The 19,412-nt window shown below is 36.7% G+C and overlaps 1 protein-coding gene across 1 annotated transcript in view; it reads left to right on the top strand.

Annotated features, from left to right (window-relative positions):
- Positions 1–19,412, top strand: part of MDN1 (midasin AAA ATPase 1) — a 202,059-nt gene that overhangs the window by 121,534 nt on the left and 61,113 nt on the right. Inside the window, exons 48-61 of the mRNA XM_044675390.1 lie at positions 3,050–3,054; positions 3,418–3,536; positions 4,198–4,331; positions 6,408–6,565; positions 6,828–6,948; positions 7,308–7,518; positions 7,664–7,895; positions 8,251–8,374; positions 9,257–9,424; positions 9,657–9,871; positions 10,556–10,943; positions 11,549–11,658; positions 14,785–15,490; positions 17,940–18,101. Coding sequence (XP_044531325.1) covers positions 3,050–3,054; positions 3,418–3,536; positions 4,198–4,331; positions 6,408–6,565; positions 6,828–6,948; positions 7,308–7,518; positions 7,664–7,895; positions 8,251–8,374; positions 9,257–9,424; positions 9,657–9,871; positions 10,556–10,943; positions 11,549–11,658; positions 14,785–15,490; positions 17,940–18,101 — 2,853 coding nt within the window. The remainder of the gene's footprint in view (positions 1–3,049; positions 3,055–3,417; positions 3,537–4,197; positions 4,332–6,407; positions 6,566–6,827; positions 6,949–7,307; positions 7,519–7,663; positions 7,896–8,250; positions 8,375–9,256; positions 9,425–9,656; positions 9,872–10,555; positions 10,944–11,548; positions 11,659–14,784; positions 15,491–17,939; positions 18,102–19,412) is intronic.

Raw genomic sequence — 19,412 nt, 5'->3', positions numbered from 1 at the left:
GAAGCTGACAACTTCCTCTTGCTCTTGGGATCTCTACAAGCCTAGGAGGGGTTTTGTTTCCTATACCCTTGAAATCAAAGCTATATACCTTTTTATCTAGTTTGATAAATCCTGTCTTCAGTGTGATCTACTTGTGTTCCAGTAACCTGAAAGAGTGTTCCCAACTGCTTTGAAGATTTCTGCTGGCAAGCCAGTAAACTGTCTGTGTTGGAAGGCCTGAAACCATCTTGGGTCTGACCCAAAGAGGGTCGATCCCTGATATAAAGGGTCAGCCTAACTACTCTGAAAGACTATAAAATCTAACCAAATGTTATCTGGGAGGATTATTAGCATCAGGTAGTTAGTTAGCTAGGAATTTCTTAGACAGCCAGAGTAGGAAAGTAGGCAGCTAAAAGACCAGAAGACATCCCTTTGAAGGGGTCTTAGAAAAGGGGATGGTTTAGTTAGAACTCCTTAGATCAGGGTATCCTATTTCCTAATCCTCCCTTCCAGCTTACCTTGGTTTAAAATAAACCATTGACCTGTTTTGAACATCTCTCTATGAGTCTGAACTCACAGGCCCGGTGAGGTGTTGGTGGGCCTCATCACTGTGAGTTACAAATAACACTTTGGTATCTTACCTCTACACAACCAACCATAAAGACAATCCACCTATTTCAGTATAGGGTGTAAGATGTTGATCTAAACCTAATTTCCATACTGTTTTCCAATTTTCCCAGCAGTTTTTGCCAGTTAGTGAGTTCTTGTCACAAAAACTGGGGTTTGGGGGTTTATCGAACAATAGTTTATTGAGGTCATTTACCCCTAGTCTATTCCGTTGATCCACCCTTTGTCTATCTGCCCACCCATTTATTTATTTATTTATCCATTCAGCCATTTATTTATTTTTGGGGGCATTTCTTAATATTTATTTTTTAGAAAAGTTAACATGGTTACATAATTCATGCTCTTACTTTCCCTTTCACCTCTCCCTCCCCCAAGAACCCTCCCTCCTCCCCCATGGCTGATGCGTATTTCTACTGGTTTTAACATGTGTCATTGAGCAAGACCTATTTCCAAATTGTTGATAGTTGCATTGGTGTGGTAGTTTCAAATCTACATCCCCAATCATGTCTGCCTCAACCCGTGTGTTTAAGCAGTTGTTTTTCTTCTGTTTCCACTTCTATAGTTCTTCCTCTGATTGTGGGTAGCGTTCTTTTCCATAAGTCCCTCAGAATTGTCCTGGGTCATTGCATTGCTGCTAGTACAGAAGTCCATTACATTCGATTTTACCACAGTGTATTGGTCTCTGTGTACAATGTTCTCTTGGCCTTGCTCCTTTCGCTCTGCATCAATTCCTGGAGGTCTTTCCAGTTCACATGGAATTCCTCCAGTTTATTATTTCTTTGAGCACAATAGTAGTCCATCACCAGCATATACCACAATTTTTTCAGCCATTCCCCAATTGAAGGGCATACCCTTGTTTTTCAGTTTTTTGCCACCACAAAAAGCACAGCTATAAATATTTTTGTACAAGTCTTTTTATCTATGATCTCTTTGGGGTACAAACCCAACAGCAGTATGGCTGGATCAAAGGGCAGACAGTCTTTTATTGATCTTTGGGCATAGTTCCAAATTGCCATCTAGAATGGTTGGATCAGTTCACAACTCCACCAGCAATGCATTAATGACCCAATTTTGCCACATCCTCTCCAACATTCATTACTCTCCCCTTCTTTCATTTTAGCCAATCTGCTAGGTGTGAGGTGATGCCTCAGAGTTATTTTGATTTTCATTTCTCTAATTATTAGAGATTTAGAACACTTTCTCATGTGCTTATTGATAGTTTTGATTTCTTTATCTCAAAATTGCCTATTCATGTCCCTTGCCCATTTATCAATTGGGGAATGGCTTGATTTTTTTATACAATTGATTTAGCTCCTTGTATATTTGAGTAATTAGACCTCAGATGAGTCAAACTCAAATAGAAATGGATCCTGTGGACTTTATATTTGAAGCCCTGCAAGTTGGACATCTCTGCTTTAGTGTATGGTCTTTATTTAACAATTTAGCAATGTTTTTCAACCCCCACCTGCACTCCCCATACATTAGACATATAAGCACATTGTTTCTATGTGTATTGTAAGAGGGGAATGTAGATATTTAAGGTATGGTTGCCAGCAATCGGATTAGCTCGATTCCAAATTTAAAATAGACCCAAGTCAGGATGATTTTTATGGAAGTTTATTTAAAATTTGGAAGGTTGAAGGTAGGGAAATTGAGAGAGAGAAACTCTGGCCAGGACCAGAGGTCCAGACTGGATGAGAATTTAGAGGCCCCAGCAAAGGAGCACAGAGGTTAATTAAACAAGGCTTCTAGCCACCAGGCCTTTTACAATTAGAGAGGCAAGAGAGGCCTCACTGAGGGTAGAGCCTCCAGAAATGCCAAGGGAGGAGAAAGGAAGTCAACCTAACTTACCCATGTTACAATTCAGAGGAAGCCATCTGAGGTCTTGCCAGAGATCCTTCAACACCAAGTTCAAAGCACCAACTTCTTCCACAGGAAGTTACCATCATATTTAAAAGATAGCATTTTTTCGTCACTTCCTGCATCCACCTTCAATTTAAGTGGACAAATGGCAGCCTCAACACTGTTTTGGCAGTCCCTTGTTCTTGATTTGTTACTTATTATCACGTGTGGGTAACTGATTTTCCCCTCCCTACTAAAATGGGTGGGGTGACATTATTTCTGATGGCTAGAGTCTAACAATTAATGAGGATGAGCTAATTCCATTTACACAGTATTATATATAAATTTGTATGTTACTCTTAACACAAAGAAGATATTACTGGTCCACTGTCATTTGGATATATGTGTTGTGGATTTTCTAGCAAGCATTGTTTTTAGCTATACTATTGTCACCTTCTAATTTATTTTTTTTGTTGTGACCATTTGCTTTTTTTTTAAATCTGTTTAGTTAGTGTAGTTTGTGGTTCTAGGACAATGGCATTAACTGGACTATCTCTCCAACTCGAAAACTCTGATCCTATGATCTTTCTCAATCTTTTAGCAAATGTTAGTTAGTCACCCTTATTTTCTCATCTGATTATTTCAAAGTTTGCAAAAAAAAGAATGGGGAAAGGCAGAATTATCAGACCATTTATTTATAAATAATTTATTATTCAATTCTTTCATTTTAAAGATGAACAGCTGGAGGTGTGTAAATAGGTTAAATGACTTGAGCAAAGTCACATAGGGGTTAGCAATATAATTTAAATATAGTACCTCTGATTCTAAAGCCTGTACTCCAGCACAATGATATGCTACTCAGAATATACACAATGACCTAGGTGTCTTTGGGAATATAGGTTCTAATTTGGAGGATTACTTGGCAATAAGCAGATTTAAATTCTGTTTTCTTTTTCCACTTCACTGTAGGTCAAATCTATATCTGAACCGGGAAAAAAGGGTTTTTACTGAAACCAACTTGGTTTCTACTGGAGGCAAGAAATCAAAGAATAATAGTGTATTAAGAATGTCCATAGAATTCCAGAAAGGTGAGAATATATAACTTTTATATAATTGTTAATTTCTACCTTGATTCTTATTTGCTAATTGATTATGTTGGGTTTAGCATCTTTTTCTAGTTAATCTGAATAATACTTATTTTTGGATATTCCATGAAACTAGAGTCTATTCTGTTATTTTTGTAAGAACAGTTCTCCCATATCTTACATTTTATAAGACTTAAAGTTCTTTTTCAATGTTAATTTAAAATGGAAAAATAATTTTTCTCCTATGATTAAAAAAAATCCTAGTCTGTTGATCGAGGATTCTATAAGCAGTTGTTGCCTGCTTAGTACTTGGGACATCTTGATTTTAAAAGAAAGTGTGAACTACTTGTTCTAGGAACATGTTTTCTAGGAGCTTGGCCATTGTTATAAAAAAAAATACCTATGAATGCCTAATTGCTCATATTTACCCTAGTCCCAGAATTGTATCTAGTAGCTCTTTTATTTTTTTAAAGTCATTCTTCTCTTACTAGTGTTTTTCAATATAGGAGCCAAAAAACTTTGTTGCTGATTTCACTTACAGAAATAGATAGATGTTTTAGTGACCACAGTGCTTAGGCAAATAGAGATCAAAATTAAGTCCCTGTGCCGCTGTATTTTATTAAATAGATACGGATTTTTTGTTTTTATTTTTGTGATCCTCAAGATCCAGAAAATTATCAGAGCTTGTCTCATGAAATTGTGGTTCATCTTGCTGCTTTCTTTGAATTTTGTGATTCATTGATACTGTTCTGGGTACAGTCTTCCCAGGTGGAATTACCAGATGCTAACTTGGTCAAGGTGAGTAGAATTGTGAGGAAGGAGCTGGACTCCCCCTCCCCCACCCCCACCCCATTCCCTCTATTTTTCAGAGTGGACTGGTAGATTGACTACATAAGCCGTGCCATTAGTATTATATATGTCTCTAGTATTATATTCACTTCTGGGAAATATATATATCCATATCCCCTTCTTAAACCTTTACCCTCTGTGATATGTCTGAGGCCAGATTTGAAACCAGGTCCTATCCCCAGTCTTGGTTCTTTATCCACTTGAGCTGCCTAGGTGCCCTGGTATTATATTTTCAAAGGGGAAATTGACAGCTCTACACAGCTTCAGGAGTGGGGTACCAAGAAAGAGAAGTGTTATCACATTTTTATGACAGTTGATTGAAGGCACTAGGGAGCCATAGAGAAGAGATAACTCAGGAGGTGTGATAAACATCTTAAAATATTTTCAAGATTGTTTCATGGAACAGGAATTGGTGTTGCTTGCCTATCTCCTAAGGAGAATAGGAGCACTCATAGAAGTTATAAAGAGAATAATTTTTTCTCAAAAAAACAACAAAAAAAAACTTTCTACCAATTAGAATTGCCCCAAATGAAATGAATGACTTCATGATATAATCAATAGGGATGCTATTCCCTATCAATTACAGTGTGTCCATGTACCAAGCAGAAGCGAAATGACTACTTAACAATGAAGGTATTCATTCATTGAGTAAAGACTAGATTCAACAAACTTTTGTTAGTTGTCTTTTATGTGCAAGGTACTATGCAAGGTAACCATGGCTTCAAATCTTATTATACAATTGCATGTCTCTTTGGGACCAATTCAAATCTACATTATTGGGGTTAGTGAATATTATATAAGATTTAAAATTCTTCATAGTGTTTTTATAATTTAAATCAAGCCTTGCTTTATTCTGTCCATTATAATACACTACCTTACCAGATACAGAAAAAAAATGACCATAACTTTTCACATTTATTAAGATTTATAACCAGGAAGATGTAGCCAAATGACCTTGGACTATCTCATCAAACTCTAAAGGATTATTAAAAACATGTATCTTTGTCTTTTTGTTTAAAAGGTCGTTGCTTTGAACATTGCCATCATAAATAACAAGCAGAGTATTGCAATCCTTACTGCATGGTGAGGTAGTCTATTTAATGGATAGATTGGTCAGGCTCTATTCATGGTTCTTTAGGCAACTAATGGTAGACCTAGAATTAAACTAATGGTAGACCTAGAATTAAAAAACCCATTTCCAGTTTATACATTTGCTTGCTGAGTGACATACCTTATGAGATTTTATATTATATAGAAAGCAAGAGTAAAGTTGAAAGTGGTTTTTATTTTTTGAACCAGACTTTTTCATTAAAAGAAGTGATTGTGCAGTTAGTATTCTTGGAGTTGCCTTGCTCCCTGAGAAGCTAAGTGAGCTAGCCAGTCACATACGTAGCCTTTGTTAGAGGCGGGGGGTGGTGGTGGTGATTTAATGTGGCAAGATTCCAAATTCAGATTTTCCTGACTGATACCAGTTCCAACTTTTACTCCATCCTAAAGATAGGAATAGGTAGAACTTAGTGCTTAAATCTTGTTTATTGGAACTCTTCATCCATATGATTCTAGGATGAAACTGAGACCCAGAGAAATTAAATGGTTTATCTGCAGTCTCATAAAATAATTTTATTTTAAATAAATATTCATATTTATTTATAAAAATACCAGAGGCAGGATTAGAACCCATGTCCTCTGACTCCCTCAAGTGTGCCCTTCCCATTGTACCACTATGATTCTATTTTTATGCCAAGGATAAAGCATAAATTTCCATATTCTAACTAGTGCCTCTCTAGCATATAAAGTTAGTACTTAATAGATGCTTGTTGAATAACTGACTGACACCCACAAGCTTGCTTATGTCTGTTGCTTTGCAAGCCATAGAGAGACTAGATCCATGCTGTCTTTTTATGTACCTTAGTAATCCTAAGAATATTTCATATTGTGGATTTTGTGTAAATGTAAATAGACAGGAAAGATACTGTATATTTGAGAAAGGGAGATTTTTGCAATCTGTCTTTTCCTGCTTTTTAGATCTTGCATTCCATACTATGGCGAGATAGGTTTTGGAAGGCCTCTGATATGGTCAAAGTGGATTCACAAGGCTTGACCCTTCTTTCCCTTCACTGGCATTGGGTTTCAAAGCACTTGGTTGGTGGGATTCCCCGGCTAATGATTGGTTATGAGGAGAAGTAAGTCCCTTTCTTTTGGTACACTTATGTCTTGTGTGGTGGTGGTGGTCTATGTTGATGGTGGTGGCAGTATATTAGCAGTGATGATAATAATAAGCCCACAACAGCTAAGTGAAGAGAAAAATGGATTAAATGAAGAGAGTTTCCCCTTTCATGCTTGGTTGGTTCTCTTCTCATGCCAGTGTAAAATTAAAAGCTTCTCTTACCATCTAGTCTTTTTCCATGTTTATTCCTATCACTTTTTCCCCCTTATTCTCTAAAGATGTTACAAAGAGGTGCTGTCTGTCTCAGAACACATTCAGAACTGCCTCGGTAGCCCAATGGGAGGCTTTCCCAATGTAAGGAAGGTACAGAAGGCCATGGGAAGACCATTTCCTTTCAAGGTACACAAATTGTTGTTTGTAACAATAAAGACTTAGATAAGCTCTCTCATTTCCATTAACCCTGGTGTTTGTGAACTGGTGTGGTAGAAAAAATATTAAATTTGGAGTCAGAAGAAAGACCTGTGTTGCAGCTTTGAAGCTTGCAACCTTCATGACTGTGGGTGAATCACTTAAATCTTTTTGGGCCCAAGTTTCCTCCTCTATCAAAAAGAGGGAGTTGTATTAGATGATCTTTTAAGATCATTGCTAAATCTAATTTTTCCAACATATAATATGTAGTATACCTATAATATGTTATCCATAATACATATTAAATAATAATATAATTAATAAACAGTTCTGATTTTGGTTTGTTATAGGATAAGCTGGTGGTGGAATGTTTTGAACAGTTAAATGCACTTAGCAAATCACTTAGCATCTTGGAATTAAAACCTGCCCTTGGGGAAGATGGTAGGAAGGATGAGATCATTCGCTTGAGAGTGGCTGCTGCTGAATATTCATTGAAGAAACATTTACTTCAGGCCTGGGGACTGATTCTCCGAGCTAGTCATTTGGAAGATGTGAACACAGGTAGGCTGTTATTTTGGTGTTTGGATGAAAATGTTTGTGGTACCTGGATGTCACTTTGGACATTATGCTTTGTAAGTAGATAGTTTCTCTTTCCAGATTGCTGTTTTTGGAAATTAATGAAATATGTGTGTCCTCTTTTGTTCAGACACTTTGAAGAACCTTGTAAATGTACAGTGCTTGCAGCTTAAAACCAAAGGAGTTTCAGTTGGTTGCTCTGAAAAGAAGCATATGGAAAATGTGGTTACATGCCAGCCTAAGGCAGCCTCCTTGATTCCCCTTGCCAGGAAGGTTCAGTTGTGGCCAGGTATGGAGTACTTGGCTGTGCTCTGGCAGTACAAGATAACAACAGATTGTTTGGCTCGAGCTTTTCTCGGAAAGTAAGTCTTAGATCCTCTTAAATTCCTTTTGGTCATTTTAATTTCTGTGGTCTATGCTAGCCTTGTTCTTTGAAACATTATTTTAAAGTAGAGCATACAGATTTGACCTGAAGGGCATTGGGAAGGAAAGTACAGTCACCAGCTAAAGAAAGAAAAGCTTTGACGATTAACTGGAGATTCATAACTTTCAGCTTAACTAATCTTCAAAAATCCATTTTTCTATTTGAGACTGTTTAGTTTTTAAAATAAATATACTCAGTGGTTTGTGTGAACGTTTGCACCACTTTTTCCCCAGTAATATGAACTTTCTTTTGTGTCTTTTCTTCTCAACCCTACTTCCCTTGTTTTTAATCAGGGATAATAACAACCAGCAAAGAAGTCTAGACCATGAAACAAGTCACCATATTGCATTTTGTCTCAAGTACACACCATGCGCATCTCAGCAACTTAAAAGTCTTTGGTACCTGATGGACCATGAGGTAATAATACTGTGCTTTGCTTTTTTTTTTTTAAGAAGAAAATGAGACCTCTTAATTGCATAGCTTATTGATCTTAAGCAATATTTGGTTCATTTTTTAGGTTAGACTTTTCTCTAGCATTTCCCTCCCTTTTTTTGAGAAAAACTCATTTTGATGCACTAATCAATTAGTTCCTAAATAGTTTTGTTCTTTTGATCTCAAATACACATAGTGTAAAGTGTAGTGACTTGAAGTGTGGATGATAGTCTCTTCATCTTCAAAGTATAATTCAAAATTTGCCATAGGAGTTGACTTCCAGGATTAAAGTCGGCCATAGAAGCTGTCTCATTGCTTTACCACTCATGTTGTTGTTGTTGTATACTTGGTTATTCTCTTTGGTTCTGGATTGGAGAGTTCAATTTTATATGCTCAGTTGAAAAAAATTTACTAGATCATCTTTACTCATGAGTGATAAATCCTTCATTCTGTTGGCAGATAGGAGTTTGGCAAATATAGCTTTTTTCTTAGGGTGTAATTAAAGAATTCTGTCATTAGGTATCATATCTTTATAGGATTTATCTTTGTTAGGGGTGAAAATGAAAGGTCCTTTATTAATCTTTCCTAGTGTATTTACCTAATATTATGGTGAACTTGTTGAAGAGCAAGGAAGCAGCACATTTTTACAAAAATATAAATTACAAAAATATAAATTTACAAAAATAAAAATAATATATATCACCTAGGCCACAACAGAAAAACAGAAAAAGAGCTTTGATACAATAGACTAAAGGACCTCAGCCCTGGAAAACTAGGATACTAGAAATGTGATGAGCAAAATCTTTCATAAGCTTTTGGGAGTTTGGAAGTCACAACTTTATGTCTTCTTTTCATTTCAATCTCCAGGGATCTACTGAAGAAATGACTTCTTTGTGGTCTGACCTTATTAATTCTACCTTTACCTCCTTCTGGAGCAGTACTGTGACTACAGATCCAGAGTACTGGCTAACTTGGAAACCCCTCCTTGATGTGGAGGGGAAGGAAATTTCTCAACATCTGGACCCTTCCTTGAAGGTTTGTTTTCATAAAGTCATAAGATTTTTAATAATGATGTTATTAATAGTAGAAAATGTAACTCTGACAATGTTTTTGAAGAAGTATAATTGGAAAATTTTTGTTCTTTGAGATCTTGGCCAAATCTATTTTCAGAATGTCTGATTATCAAAATACCTGTAGAAATAAATGCAAACTTTTGTGAACTTCAGGCTTGTCTGGTGACATTGTACCATTAATTCCTATCTTTCAGGGACCAGGCCTTTTTAATAAAGCAATCTTCTCAAAGTGCTTCTTTGAAGTCCTGACTCGAAGCTGTAGGTCAAGTCCCTGGGATATTAGTGGCCTTTCTGCCCTCTCATCTTCCCATGTCACTCTTGGAGAATGGGAAGAGAGAGCCCAGCAGCTTAAGGATATCAGCACCATTCTTTGGACTAACATGGTTGTTTCTACCATGGCAGAATTGAGGTATTTCCCCCTTCCTTAAATTGTTCAATATAGTCTTTCCATATTCAGTTAGTTTAGGCCTCTTTGTGTTCTTGATTATTTTTTTTCACACATTGCCACAGAGGTGACTACCCATCAGATCTTCATTGGGTAGAATATTTTATAACTGATGACCAGTGCATAGGTCTACTAGTAAGCCTTTTGTAAATTACTTTGTTTTGAGTGAGATATATTTTTGGATATGCACAAGGAATTTGTTTTTCTTGAGTATAAGTGTGCATATTTCTTTTTCTTTTTTGTAATGCATAGGAGATGGGATGGTGTGAAAAGACAGATCTTTTGTTCATTGAACAAAATAAAAATTCAATAAAAAATTTTGTTTTTGATCCACTACCACAGACTACTACTCTTTCCTCAGCACATACTCCTGCATATCATAGACTTATGTTCAGAAAGGGGAAACAGAGGAAGAGGGTATGAGTTTAAGTGATGTATTACAAACTTGTTCCCAGTATGGTAAAAACTCAGTGCTAATTAAGTTCTTCATAAGTCAATAGCCATCTCTTTCTAGGTAAGACAGCAGTTTTTAGGGGAGAAAATGACCTTTAAGTTAAATTTACTCTCTCTCTCTTAAACTTACTCATACTCTTTTTGGTTTATTTCCTTGATTGTTAACATCTGTTGATGATGCCATTCCTTCTTCAGAAGCACAGATTCTCACCTTCAGTGGGTGATGCTGTACAGGCCCCTTTTGGCCCTGGCAGAATTGGTCCCAGCACCCTGGAAGCAGGAGTACATAAGACAGTGCAACCGACTGCCATCCAAAGACAGAATGGCTTTCCACCATGTGTGCAGGACCTTGGGTGACATGATTGGGCAGGAGGTGCTGCCTGAAGAGATGCTCGGTTTCATGCTGACTTGTGTGAGGCACCTCTTTGGGGAAGGAGAGAGCAGGAAGGACATACCTGAGGTGGCTGAGCGAGGGAGCTTGTGGGTGTATCTTGGCTTGTCACAAGTCCAAGCCTGGCTTCCTCAGACACAATTTGATCCTGCAATAAAAAGGGAATACAAGCTCAAGTATGCCAAGGAAGAGGTACAAGAATTTGGGAGTTGAAGGGTATGGGCCCCAATGAGACTTCCAAATTGGGGAGGAGTGGCTTGAGGGGTTTGGAATATGGATGTTGCCTTCTCCATTGCCAGCTGAGTTTTTACAACCCTATTCCATGTTACATTCATCCCAGAGAGGGAAAGTTTATTAATCTTTGAGGCAAATGAGTGTGGCTAGAATGTTATTCTCCAGTTATTCTTTAAGTTTCTTTTTGGGGATTCAGGAAACAATTTTCTTTCTTAAAGCTGTTTTCCACAAACTCAAATCACAAATTATATGGTGATAGAGAATGGAATTCATTATTCCCTACTGTCCTCTTATAATTGCAAATCCAAGATGTTCTGGGCACTGTGATTTTTGATCAAGAGATCAATAGTATTGATTTTTTTTTAACCAGAAGAATAACGCATTCTTTTTAAAAAGTGTTATCAGTTTAGTTCTGTATCCTTTTTAAAAAGCACTCTTTCACAAAACACTTTCATTATAAAGACAAACTATTGCCTAGAGAGAGCCTGATTTTTAGATAATTAGAATACTTACCATATGTAACTTTTAACCACTAGTATGCATTTTGCCAATTTTCCTGCTAGTTACATCAGCTCGAGTGTGAGTGGAAGACTCGTAACCTTTTGTCACAGCTTCATACAGGAAGAGATCTTGAAGATGAAATTGTTATCCAATATTCTCATCCCCATATTAGGTAAGACAGCTTACCAATAGTTTGTAGTGTAAATTACAGTGACTTAGGGAAAAAATGCGAGTTTTCCTCTTTAGGTTAATTCAAGAGTAGCGATATTTGTTTTTACATTGTCTGGAAATTATTAGTGATCACATTGAACATATTCAGTTTCTTGGAGAATACTTAGGTCAGGATGCATTCAGTAAGATAATTTGAGGTACAATTGTCTAAGTAGCAGAAAGCTTGCATGGGGTAGCCACTAGCATGCTGTATTAGGTCGAGATAGGAAGGTCTTAGCCTAAATCTTACCTTAAACTCAATGCAGAATAATATGTGCCTTTTGGACATTGTCATTATGGAAATTTGTTTTGTTTAGTTATGTGTATTTGTTATAAGAGTTTTGTTTTTCTTTTTTCTAATTTTTTTGTTGGGGAAGGGATGGGTAATAGACAAGTTTATGACAGAAGAACCAAGAAAAAGAAAAGAGATTCATCAGAGTATTTATTTTTAAATGCTTAGAAGATGGGTAACTAGGTGGGTCAATGGATAGAGAGCCAGGTCTGGAGATGAGAGGACCTGGGATCAAATTCAACTTCAGATACTTCCCAGCTATGTGACCCTGGGCAAATCACTGAATTCCAGTTGCCTAACTTTATCACTCTTCAGTCTTGGACTTGATACTAAGTATTAATTCTAAGACAGAAGATAAGGGTTTTAAAAAAATGAGTAGAAGAGACCAGAAAGCATCATAGATAAACAAAAGCCTTGAAAAGTAACACGTTGAATTTATATATTTACTAAGAAAAGCAAGAATTAAGATTTTTTAGTTTTATATAGAATACTTTTTTCTTTTTTTTATTGTGTATATTATATGCACTTTGGGGGGAGGTAATTGGGAACAAGAGTGGGAAAATTATCTTTTTTTTAATGCAACAAATCCCACCTTGAAATTTATTGCTGTGTAACTATGTATAAATATAAAGCATTTAAAAATTCTTTGTGCCTCAAGTAACTCCCTAAAATTTATCCACTAAGTAATAGATGGGAATAACTCCTTTTGTAGAGGGAGTTTCCATGCAGGAAATTTCCTACACTTCTGAAATCACAATTGCATTGAGTACTTGCATCACAAAGTTAGGGGGCTACGTTGTGTAGTATGGATGGATCACTGGGCCTGGTGTCAGGAAAACTTGAGTTCAGATGTGGTCTTAAACATTAATTATGTGACCCTGGACAAGTCATTTATCCTCAGTTTTCTCAAGTTTATTTTTAAATTTATTTTTAAATTTTTAATATTTTATTTTTTTAGAAAATTTTTCCATGGTTACATGATTCTTGTTTTTCTTTCCCCTTTACCCCCCTTTGCCTTCCCCCTCCCCCATATCCAATGCGCATTTCCATTGGTTTTAACATGTGTGATCAATCAAAACTTATTTACATGTTATTGATAGTTGCATTTGTGTGGTCCTTTAGTGTCACATCCCCAACCATGTCCACATCAACCCATATGTTCAAGCGGTTGTCAAGCGGTTGTTTTTCTTCTGTGTTTCCACTCCTGTAGTTCTTCCTCTGAATGTGGGTAGTGTTCTTTTCCATAAATCCCTCATAATTGTCCTGGGTCATTGCATTGCTGCCAGTTCAGAAGTCCATTACATTCGATTTTACCACAGTTTATCAGTCTCTGTGTACAATGTTCTTCTGGCTCTGCTCCTTTCACTCTACATCAGTTCCTGGAGGTCTTTCCAGTTCACATGGAATTCCTCCAGTTTATTATTCCTTTGAGCACTATAGTATTCCATCACCAGCATATACCACAATTTTTTTTTGAACCATTCCTCAATTGAAGGGCATCCCTTCGTTTTCCAGTTTTTTTGCCACCACAAAAAGCACAGCTATAAATATTTTTATATGTTTATCTATGATCTCTTTTGGGCACAAACCCAGCAAAGCTATGGCTGGATCGAAGGATAGGCAGTCTTTTATTGCTCTTTGGGCATAGTTCAAAATTGCTATCCAGAATGGTTGTATCAGTTCACAACTCCACCAGCAATGCATTAATGTCCCAATTTTGCCACATCCCCTCCAACATTCATCCCCTTCTATCATTTTAGCCAATCTGCTAGGTGTGAGGTAATGCCTCAGAGTTGTTTTGATTTTCATTTCTCTAATTATTAGAGAATTAGAAAACTTTCTCATGTGCTTATTGATAGTTTTGATTTCTTTATCTCAAAATTGCCTATTCATGGCCCTTGCCCATTTATCAATTGGGGAATGGCTTGATTTTTTTATACAATTGATTTAGCTCTTTGTATATTTGAGTAATTAGACCTCTGTCAGAGTTTTTTGTTATAAAGATTTTTTTCCCAGTTGTTTCCCTACTGATTTTGATTGCATTGTTTTTGTTTGTACAAAAACTTAATATAATCAAAATTATTTATTTTACATTTTGTAATTTTTTCTAACTCTTGCTTGGTTTTAAAATTTTCCCTTTCCCATAGATCTGACAGGTATACTATTCTATATTCACCTAATTTTCTTATAGTTTCCCTCTTTATATTCAAGTCATTTACCCATTCTGAATTTATCTTGGGTGTAGAGTGTGAGATGTTGATCTAAACCTAATCTCTCCCATATTGTTTTCCAATTTTCCCAACAGTTTTTGTCAAATAGTGGATTAGTTTTCTCAACTTTAAGATGATGATAATAACACGTTTACCTCCCAAGGTGGTTGTTGAGGGTAAAATGATATATTTTTTAAAGGCTTTGCAAACCTTAAAGTGCTGTGTAAATTTGATTGTTATTAGCTTGTACTTATTGTTGAAAAATACTTGAACTGTAGAACGCTTCTAGTTTTTTAATAGAGATCTGATATATATTTTGTCTCACTTCCCCTAATTCATCCCAATTTACAAAATTATAATAAGCAAGATGTTGGAATCTAAAATTTAGAGTAAGCTTTATAAGACCCAAGACTAATAGTTAACACAGGACTCAGTTTTATACTTAATTTGGATTTCCCTCATGGTCACTCAGCTATTGGCCTGTTGCTTTAGGTGCTATTATAACTGTTTGTTGTAATATTTTAACTATCCTGAAATTTATGTCCTTGCTCTATTAATTTGGTTTGTTTTGTTCATTTACCTTTAGAACACTACGCCAAAGGATACAACAGCTAAAGGAACAAATAAGCCGCTTGCTGAGAAAACAGGCCTTCAGACCTCAGATGACCTCTTATGAATCATTGATTCAGGATGTTCACCACTATGTCACCAGCATTGCTCGTATGTCTTCAGTCCAGGATCTGCTCACCCGTCTTCTGCATAGTTTTCGAGCAGAGTTGTCTAAGTCATTTCAGGCAATACAGAACTTACTGAAGGAGGAGGTTGCTTGGCAGCAATCACAGCACCAGTTTAGGAAACAGTTGATGGAAGAATACTCTTTGTTCCCAGATGCCGTGGCTCCATTACAGGCTGCCATTTTGCAGATGCAGCATGGCATGAGACTGGTAGCTTCTGAAGTTTATGCCACACTCCACAGTGGCTTGGTCTGTCGAGACAAGTTGAATTCCCTGGTCACTTCATTGCTATCTTTTCCTTCTGTGGGGCCTACTTTTCCAACCTATTTTTCCCATGCAGACGCTCTATGCTCTATAAAGATGATTGAAGTACTCCGGGGACTTAAGAAGGTATCTCTGAAACATTCTGTTGGGCATGAATTAGAAGGCAAGGATCAGAAGTCCTGTCCATCCCAAGAACAGCTCTTGATGAATGCTTTGCTTTACCTTCGTTCCCATGTACTTTGTAAAGGAGAAATGGACCAGAAAACTTTGATGCTTTTTAGGCATATCTGTCAGGTAAGGCTGGTTCTCCTTGAGTGGGCTTGGCTCTCTTCATCTTCATATTTTGGTAAAAACAAGGAGCAAAAGGAAGACAGACATTATTGGTGTTCTATGAGAATTAAATATTTTGAGGAGTAGGAAAGAATTTAATAAATCACCAATCTGGAATTCATCATTTGAATTTCTATGCATCAGGTGGAATACTATCTGTAAGCAAACACAGACCTTAGCCATAGAATCATTTTGTGGACCCTTTGAAGTTGCAGCTAAAATGAATGTGAACTATTGACCAAAAATCTAAGCTAGCTAATCATATAATGTTATGGTAACTTATAAAGAATTAAGTAAGTTTATATGTAAGGCCCTGTTTTTAGGTTCTGAGAATACAAAGACAGAACTGACACAGTTGCTTCTCCCAAGAACTTCGTATTGTGTGTCTTATATCATAGCATTCTAGGTTTGGAGCTGGAATCAGGAGAGTGCTGGAGCTGGTTCAGACTGGTTTGTGAGAGCAAATTGTGACATTTTCACTGTCTGGAAAATTGGCTCCAAATGCCACAATTTAGGGCTTGATTTATTGTTTTCGGGATTGTAGACCTAAAAGTGATGTAGAAAATTTTGGTAATGCAAATTAAACTTAAAAGTGCACTGTGTGCATGTTTTTCTCCCTCAGTGAATTGTTAAACTTTGTCCCAGCACATCCCTGGCTAGAAGGGTGTTTAGAGTTCATCAAATTCCGAGTCAGGTGTTAAACAGAACAAAGGTCATTGGTTTTTTTGTTTTTAAACCCTTACCTTTTGTCTTAAAATTGATACTAGTGGTAAGAACTGGGCATTTGGGGGTTAAATGACTTGCCCAGAGTCACACAGCTAGGAATTGTCTGAGCCCAGATTTTAGTTTAGTTTTTTTTTTTTAATTCTCAGAATTTATTTCTGCAAATCTAATGGACTTTTCTTAATCCTCACCCATTTTGACTTCTTTGCAGCTTTCAGCATTATCAAACACCCCCTTCTAGTTTTTCCTTTTTATGTTTTTCCTAGAAAACCCACTTTTCCCCATTTTTTTGTCTTACCTTTCTCACCATTCTTTCTCAATTACTTTTGCTCTGTTCTTATCCAGGTCATACCCAGAAATCTTTTGTGTTTCATATAGCTCCATTTTTGTTCCTCTATACTTTCTTGCTTGGTGATTGCATCATTTCCATAAGATTCAGTTCTTTTTCAAGTAAATAATTACCAGGTCTCTTTCTAGCCCTAGTCTCTCTTCTGAGCTCTTCCAGCTTCCTTTTAGATAACTCTGATTGGATGTTACCCAGACATCTTATACTCATTACATCCTCACAAAACTTCCCCTATTCATTTTTTTTCCTTTTTTTTTTTTTTTTTTGTTTTTGTTTTTGTTTTTGTTTTTGTTTTGTTTTGTTTTAACCCTTGTACTTCGGTGTATTGTCTCATAGGTGGAAGATTGGTAAGGGTGGGCAATGGGGGTCAAGTGACTTGCCCAGGGTCACACAGCTGGGAAGTGGCTGAGGCCGGGTTTTTTCCATTTCTGCTAAGGGCACTGTCCTCTTCCCAGCAGCTCAGGTTTGTAGCTTTTGGGTCATACTTCTCTCCTTACACTCATCCCTTATATCCATTCTATTGAGAAGTCTTGTTATTTCTGTCTTCATAACAACTCATGTACATTTTCTCTAACCTGAAAACAGCTGCCAGCCTGGTGAAGGCTCTCATCACCACATGCCTACTTAGTTGTAGTGGCCTTCTGGTTGGTTGTCCTGCCTCCAGTTTCTCCCCTCTTCATTTCTTCCTCCACTCCCCTGCCAATGGTGTGTTATGTCACCATGTTGTATACCTGCTCAGAAACTCCAGAAGCTCCCTCTTACCTCCTTTCAAGAATAGAAAATTCTATGTTTGGTATTGAGTCTTTTACAACCTTGTCCTTTCCTAAGAATCTTTTTATACTCTACTTCATGATCTAGCAACACTGGCCTTGCTCTACCTCAAAGGTGACATTTCATTATCCTACAACATAACTAAATGTTCTTCCTTCTCAACTCTACTTCCTACATTCCTTGGCTTCCTTCAGTGTTCAACTCAGATCCTTTCTTCAGAAAACTGTTCCCAGGCCAGTCTCCTCTCTGAAATTACTTTCCATTTATATGGTGTACATACTGAATATAAACTTCTTTGCATGCTGTTTCTTATTTTGAGTGTAAATTTCCTGAGAGCAGGATCTGTATTTTTGCCTTTTTCTGTATCCCTATTGCTTAGCACAGTGCCGAGCACATAAGTGCTTTGTAAATATTTGCTGACTGATTTGATTGAGCCTTTGCTTTGATTTTATTCCATGCTTACTCTAGGTTTTCCAAGGAGTCTAGAAGAAGGTAAGCGTTTATCTTCCTTTGTTCATTGAGAGCGTTTGGGGAAATGCAGCAAAACTTCCTTCTCTGTGTTTGGCTTTCCAGGAAATCATAAATGAATGGGATGAACAAGAACGCTGTGCCCAAATAAAGGCTGAGCAGGAAAACAGCTTGTATAGATACAAGAACAAGAACCATGGAACAGGACTGAGTGAGGAGGAGGAAGAAGAAAGGGAATTCAGGAAACAATTTCCACTCCATGAAAAGGTAGAATACTAGAATTTTGATGGGGACCATAGATATGGGCTTAAGAGTGGATCCTCTTGACAAGCATACACTGCATCCCTGCACTTCCCTTGAATACCCAATGGCCTTTTTTTGGTAAGCATTTAGCGGATTTTTAAGAACAAATTGCCCCAGTGTTTTCACTGCTTTAGGCAGCTTAGCTTAGTGAATAGAGCATTGAACTTTGAGTTAAAAAGACCTTGCTTTGAAACATGTCAGACAGTTTAATAGCAGTGTTATCCTGAGCTTTGATTTTCCTCATTTGTGAAATGGAGTTGATAGGTTCTTGTGAAGATCAAATGATATAATGTAAATAAACCTTAAGGTAATATGTAAATATCAGTTCTTATTTTATGGTACTTTAATACCTCCCTCTTCGCTCCCATTTTGGGTAATTATTAATGGATGCTTTTTCTTTTTATAATGAATTTGAAAAGAAAAAAAGTTTTTTTATAACATTCCCATTAAAATATATACCCTTCAAGATATATAAACATGAAGGATAGAAAATCATCAAATGTTAGAGCTGACAGGAGACCTTGGAGGTTGTTCAGGCCAGTCCACTCATTTGATGAAATATGAGGCCTATAGAGTTTAAATGACTTCTTCAGGACCATTTACCTAGTAGGGATACAGAATTCTAAGGTCATAGGATTTTTGCTCTAGAGATAACAGGATCTTATTAAATGTCATCTAATTTAACTTAATAACTTTATAATTGGGGAAACTGAGGCTAAGAGCCATAATTGTAATAAGTGGCAGGGCTACTTAATATGGAATTCAAATCCACATCTATTGACTCCAAGTCTAAGACACTTTCCACTGTATCAAGATCAACAAAGTGGTCCAACTACAATCTGACCGTGTTACTCTCTTACTCATTAAACTCTTGTGGCTCCCTATCATTTTCAGGGTCAAATACATTTATATCACTTTATAACCTTGACCTCTCCTCCTTCCAATCTTATTATATCTCATTTCCTCACCTGTACTTTTTGATCCAGTAACACTGGCCTCCTGCCTATTCCACCAACAAGACTTTCTGTCTTTGGACATTTTCTCTGGTGGCACTACCCATCTCCCTCACCCCCTCCCATGTCCAAAATACTCACCTTTCTTATCTCTGCTTCCTTGTTTCCCTGACTTTTTAATTAATAAGTTCTAATTAATGTCCTAACTTCTATAGGAAGCCATTTCTAATCTTCCTTAATTCTAATGCTGTCCCTTTAAATTATTTCCGTTTTATCCTATACATAACTCATTTTGTGTGTGTATATATATATATATATATAT

The sequence above is a fragment of the Gracilinanus agilis genome, chromosome 4, assembly GCF_016433145.1.
Source record: "Gracilinanus agilis isolate LMUSP501 chromosome 4, AgileGrace, whole genome shotgun sequence".
NCBI classification, from domain to species: Eukaryota; Metazoa; Chordata; class Mammalia; order Didelphimorphia; family Didelphidae; genus Gracilinanus; species Gracilinanus agilis.
Note: the sequence above shows the minus strand (reverse complement) of the source record. Positions and strands in the feature narration are given on the sequence as shown.